The sequence below is a fragment of the Echinops telfairi genome, unplaced genomic scaffold (genome assembly GCF_000313985.2).
Source record: "Echinops telfairi isolate 266 unplaced genomic scaffold, ASM31398v2 ScPeMD7_655;HRSCAF=1070, whole genome shotgun sequence".
NCBI lineage: Eukaryota > Metazoa > Chordata > Mammalia > Afrosoricida > Tenrecidae > Echinops > Echinops telfairi.
Genome location: NW_022104553.1, coordinates 17,209,902 through 17,216,157, shown reverse-complemented (window position 1 = coordinate 17,216,157; position 6,256 = coordinate 17,209,902). Strand labels below are relative to the sequence as shown.

The 6,256-nt window shown below is 48.2% G+C and overlaps 1 protein-coding gene across 1 annotated transcript in view; it reads right to left on the bottom strand.

The window, feature by feature from the left end:
• Window positions 1-6,256, bottom strand: part of PTPRH (protein tyrosine phosphatase receptor type H) — a 25,512-nt gene that overhangs the window by 15,853 nt on the left and 3,403 nt on the right. Inside the window, exons 5-9 of the mRNA XM_004715700.2 lie at window positions 6,174-6,256; window positions 5,660-5,926; window positions 5,147-5,413; window positions 4,077-4,376; window positions 3,509-3,772 (exon numbers count right to left, since the gene is read on the bottom strand). Of these exons, the coding sequence (XP_004715757.1) occupies window positions 3,509-3,772; window positions 4,077-4,376; window positions 5,147-5,413; window positions 5,660-5,926; window positions 6,174-6,256 (1,181 nt within the window). The remainder of the gene's footprint in view (window positions 1-3,508; window positions 3,773-4,076; window positions 4,377-5,146; window positions 5,414-5,659; window positions 5,927-6,173) is intronic.

Sequence of the window (6,256 nt, the reverse complement as noted above, 5' to 3'; positions counted from 1 at the left end):
TGTGTCGGGAAGGTGAGCATCATAGAATGCCAATTTACTAGAAGAAAGTATTCTTGTGTTGAGGGAGTACTTGAGTGGAGGCCCAATGTCCTTCCAAACAGAAGAGCTCTTGATGCAACACCAGCACACCCCACAGAAAGATAGAGAATATCCCAGTCTTCCCAAAGCACAGGGTCATTCTCTAAAAAGACCAGATTTAAGGCCACACGATTCACAACCATTGTGTGCCAATAAAACTGTTAAAGAGAAGAGAGAGAGAGAGAGAGAGAGCGAGAGAGAGATGGGAACACACACAAGGAAGAAGTGGAATGAGTGATGATGGCACATGAAGAGGACCGCAGTGAATGAGGTGAAACTGACTGTGCTGAACGTAAAACTGATGATCCGCTCTATAAAGCTGCACAATAAAACGTTTTCTTCCAAAAGGAAATAATTGAAAAGAGTCAAGACCGCAAAATAGTTGAAGGCATGTTCTCTGATGACAACACTATAAAACTAGAATTCAATAGGAGGAAGAGCAAGGGGGAAACCCAAAAATACGGACACTGAATAGCATCTTGCTTAAAAACCACCGGCTAATAAAATAAATGGAAGATAGATCTTTTAAAATCCTAGAATATAAAAAGAATAACAATGTAATGTACAAAATGATTGGGACAGCAATGCAATCAATACACACACACAAAAGGAAGAGCCCAAATCAAAGCATGTGCATAAGCAAATGTGGTGAAGAAAGCTGACGGTGCCCAGGCTATCAAAAGATTAACATCTGGGGTCTTAAAGGCTTGAAGGTAAACAAGCGGCCATCTAGCTCAGAAGCAACAAAGCCCACATGGAAGAAGCACACCAGCCTGTGCGATCAGGAGGTTTCGAAGGGATCAGGTATCAGGCATCAAAGAACAAAAATCAAACCATAATGAATGAGGGGAGTGCAGATTGGGGACCCAAAGCCCGTCTGTAGGCAACTGGACATCTCTTTACAGAAGGGTCACAGGGAGGAGACGAGCCAGACAGGATGCAGTGTAGTAATGATGAAACATACAATGTTCCTCTAGTTCCTAAATGCTTCCTCCCTCCCCCCACAACCCCCACTATTATGATCCCAATTCTACCTTGCAGGTCTGGTTAGACCAGAGGATGTGCACTGGTACAGATAGGAACTGGCAACACAGGGAATCCAGGACAAATGGTTCTTTCAGGACCAGTGCCAAGAGTGCCAATACCAGGAAGGCGGGGTGGGGGGAAGAGGGAACCAGTTACAAGGATCTACATATAACCTCCTCCCTGAGGGACAGACAACAGAAGAGTGGGTGAGGGGAGACATCGGACAGTATAAGATATGGCAAAATAATAACTTAAAATTTATCGACGGTTTATGAGGGAGAGGGAGCGGGGAGGGAGGGGGAAAATGAGGAGCTGATGCCAGAGGCTTAGGTGGAGAGCAAATGTTCTGAGAACGATGAGGGTAACGAATGCACAAATGTGCTTTACACAATTGGTGTATGTGTGGATTGTGATAAGAGTTGTATGAGCCCTCAATGAAATGATAAAAACAAACAAACTAAAGAAAGCAGTAAAAGGCGCCCACAGTCACCAGAAGAGGGGAGATAATAAACGTGGGCAGAAAAAAAAGGAAAGAGAGGTAGAAGAATCAATCCAAATAAGAATGAGATGGGAAAAAAGAAAAATAAATGAAATGGGTGACATTACAGGAGCAACTGAAATTAAAAGAATCCTAAGAGAATCCTATTAAAAAAACTGTCCTTGAACAAATTTGAAAACTTCAAGGAATGCATCGCATACCTACACTAACAGAAGCTGAGCTAGAAAGACTAAACATGCCTAATGAGGCCAGAGAAGAGTTACAATCTTGGAAGAGTGAAGAGTTACAATAAAAGAAGATATTGAGCACTCTCTCACTCACTCTCTCACTCACTCTCATTCACTCTCTCACTCACTCTCACTCACTCTCTCACTCACTCTCTCACTCACTCACTCTCTCACTCACTCTCACTCACTCACTCTCACTCTCTCACTCACACTCACTCTCACTCACTCACTCTTACTCACTCACTCTCACTCACTCTCACTCACTCACTCTCACTCCCTGACTCCCTGACTCATTCACTCACTCACTCTCTTACTCACTCTCATTCACACACACACAAAAAAGAAGAAGATATTGAAGAGGTTAACAACAAACAAACAAAATACTTCAGAACAAAGCAAAGAAAGGAAAGAGAGGATGACTCTCGAGTCATGCTACAGAATCAGAAGAATCGAATACCCAAGCCAGGCAAAGAGATGGCACACAAAAGAAAATGATACACTAGTGTCTCAGAAACACAGATGCGAACATTGTTAATACAATTCTAGCCAATAGAATTCAGCAGCATATCAAAACCGAATCCATCGTAACCAAGTGGAACTCATGCCAGGTTCTCTTTAACGAGATGGAAATATTAATGAACAACAAATGCAATATTTCTGGAGCAAGAGAACCCGTGGACTCCACACACTGTGGGATCTCAGTGTCTACTGTATAGTCATGGCAGTCAAATCAGCCTGGTGGTGTACAGTGACAGAGATGGGGAGCCATGGAGCAGAACTGAGAACCCAGAAGTCAGTCTGCCCACCTTTGGACAGCTGTTCTTTGATAAAGAGTCAAAGTCCATTAAGAGGGGACGAGACAGTCTCTAACAAATGGTGCTGGTGAGAGTGGATATCCATTGGCAGAAAAACAAAACATGATCCAGCTCTCACACAATGTACAGAGACGCAAGATGGATCAAAGACCCAAATCTAAGCTGATACAGGACCATCAAGGAAAAGTAGGACAAACTTGGTCCGTGCCATCAAGTCAGCTTCTACTCAGGGAACCTATCTCCAACAGAAAAACACAGCGCAGTCCCTTGCCCTCCTTATTAATGTTTGGCATAAACAGACTATCAAACACAACCAAAATTGCATGAAGCACAGAGAGTGGAGCATTATTACTTAATGGGTTTAGAGTTTTTGTTTGGGGTGATGAGAGGGTTTGGGAAGTCGAGGATGATGAAAGTTGCATGAGATCGTGAATACAATCAGTGTGACTGCATTGGTAGGAAATGTCCAGGATAGGTAAAACCTGAGACAGAGAGCAGATTAGCGGTCGCCTCGTGCTATCCTGACTGGCAGAAGGCTTGCACCAGCATGAATTGTCTCCAGGTACCAGCCTTAGGGTTGGGAGAGATTGAGGAAATTAGGAGGTGAAAAAATTAGAATTAAAAAAAATTAGGAGGTGATAGATAGCTCAGTGAGGCCGGGTTATTGTTTTTGGTGGGGCGAGAACATGGATGCGATGGTTTTAGCACCCCGTGCATGCACTGGGAAGCACTCTAAATGGATGGATTGTGTGGTATTCGGACCATGGATGAACACAGCTGTTTTTAAAAGGAAACAAGGAAAAGAAGATAAGAAGTGTTACTGGGGCCTCCCTCCCACTCTTAGGTCCTGGGGGCGGGCTCACCTGCGCTCTCCGTGTAGCAGGTCACAGAGGTCGACGGAGCCCTCATTCCATCCCACACGGCTGTGATGGTGGCCAGGTAGGACCGAGCTGGCTGGAGACCCGACAAGGACACTGGACTCCCACAGGAACGACTCTCCTGGAAGGCCTGCCCGTCCACCGCCAAGTGGAAGACCTCGTACCCTCCCTTGGGGCAGGGCCAGGTCAGGGAGAGCCCATAACCACCGGAGGTGCTCACACAGGATGTGATGGTGACAGGGTCAGGAGCTGGGTGAAGGAAGTAAACAGAGCCAGTGGGGAGTCATCTCACGGGACCTCCCACCCTCCTGTCCTGCCAAGTCTCTGACCACGACCCTCCCAGGTCTCCCCTCCCCCAAACCACAACCCTTTGTTTTCTACTGCTGGGCAAAGGCCTTTCAAACTACAACTCCCATGAGGCCTTGGATCCCTGTGTCATGGCAACACGTGAGGTCATTACCCCATGGCCTGATGGGGTTTGTAGTCCACTCCCTTTTCTTTGTCTCTCCAGGCATGACTTCAATAAGCCCGGGTGATTTAAGGTGCAGCTCACCTGTGGATGCCTGCAGGCTCTGTATGGCGCTGGCAACGTTGTTCATCTCGGCCCACACACTGAAGTGGTACCGAGTCCCAGGTGCAAGGGCCGTCACAAGGTACCAAGTGTCATTGGTCTTGCCTGTCTGATTGCTTGTCTGTCCTTGGGGCTCATTCTCCCTCTGCAGCTGTTTGCCAACAGCCCACCGGATCCAGTACGTGTAGCTCTGAGAGGACATGTCTGTGGGGGCCTTCCAGCTCAGCCTGACCGAGCCACTGGTCTGAGTTGTGTTGTGCAGGTCGGTGACCTCATTGGGCGCTGAGAAGTGAGGATAGAGAGTTGAAGGGAGAGATCTCCTCGATGATCTTCACACCTCAGCCTGCCCTCCTCCCTCCTCTGGCAAAGCCTGAGCTTCCTCTGTTAACCCCCGGCTCTCGTTTCTGAGGGCCAGGTTGGAGCACAGCACAAGAGTCCAGAAACCTAAGGACCAGGAACGCCTCCTCCTCCTGCTCCTTCCCCAGCTCCATCCCGGGGTCTCCTCCGTCACCCTTCTCCACATTATCTTTCCTGTGGGCAGTCAGGGTTGGGACTTTTTCCGTGTTAGACACATCGAGATTCAAGATAGACTGGCTGGTTTTATGAACCATCAAGTTTCCCGATGGAATTTATTCTTCGGAGCCCACCTGGCCAAAGGTGAAACCACGCAGCTTCCATCCCTCTATACGGATATGGTCAACATGGTCCTCCCATGTATGGACAGCCAGGTTGGGTCCTGTGGATTCATTGAGCCCAGCATGACACGTGGTTGACTATTACCCAGCTAGTGATATGCCGAGTCCCGAGAGGTAACAATGGGCACTTAGGGATGTTCTTGACCCAAAGGTCCCGTTTTCCAAGGAGAGAATAGAAAGTGCTGGTTGCTAACAAAGACTGCTGAGAAACTTGCTCACTACTCTGAGCCCCAGTGAGGTCAGGTAAGGTCCCCCAGGTGGAGAGCACTGTACATTTCCCAAGAGACCCCCAAGCTCTCCCATGGTATTCCTTCCCCCATCACAACAGTACAGGGTCTGTCATGGACAGTGTCTCACCAGTGGCTTCAACGAGAGTCCTGTTTTCACTGTGAACTCCGTTCCTCTCAGCCCACAGTGTGAAGACGTACTCAGTCCCGGCATGCAATGCCTCGACTGTGAATCTGGTGTCTGGGGTGTGTTGTGTACTTGATATGCCGTTCTGGCTCAAGCATTGGATCCAGTAGGTGTAGGCTGGTTGGACTGGTCCCAGGGGTGCTGTCCAGTTCAGGGTAATGGAGCTGTTGGTCCGATCCTGCATTGTGATGCTTGCTATTGAGTTGGGAACTAGTGCAAGAAGCAGAAAATCAGGATTCCCATGTCCCCAATCAGCCGGCATCAAGGAGAGCCTCCTAATAGAATTCTAACATGGACAGACATCCTATGCTCATAACAATGAGATCTAAAACACGGAGGTTCCAGGGTGGTGGAATTCCTGGATGTATCTGGACTCCAGGGACAATTCCTAAGGGTGCAATGACTTTTCTTTACACATCCCAGACCTACTTTGTAAAAGACCGAAGGATGTCTCACCTGTAGATTTGGCAACCGTCTCAGTTGTACTGTTGACATCGTTTCTCCCAGCCCAGACATTGAAGTTATACAGAGTCCCAGCTTGCAGGCCTTCCAGGGTGATACTGGTATCTGAGGTGTTCTTAATCCCTGCCATGTTGTCCTCGGGCATCCACTGCACCCAGTAGGTGTAGGCTGGTTGGACTGGTCCCAGGGGTGCTGTCCAGGTCAAGGTAATGGAGCTGTTGGTCCGATGTTGCTCGTTGAGGCTTCTCACTGGGTTAGGAACTGGCAGAAGGAGCAGAGAATCATGGTTTCCACATCCCCGAGCATCTCACATCCATGGGGACACACTTTCTCTGAGCATCCTGATTCATAAAGAGAAGCCATCCTGCCAAACGGACCTAATCCACTGAGCCTCAGTGGCGCTGGGGTGCTTGCCCTTTGTCTGCTTCTCAGGGACAATGACAAGTCTGCTATGACCTGGCTTCACCCGCCCCAGACGTGCTTCATACAAGACCGGAGGATGTCTCACCTGTAGATGCAGCAACCGTCTCAGTTGAACTGTTGACGTCGTTCCTCTCAGCCCAGACATTGAAGTTGTACAGAGTCCCAGCC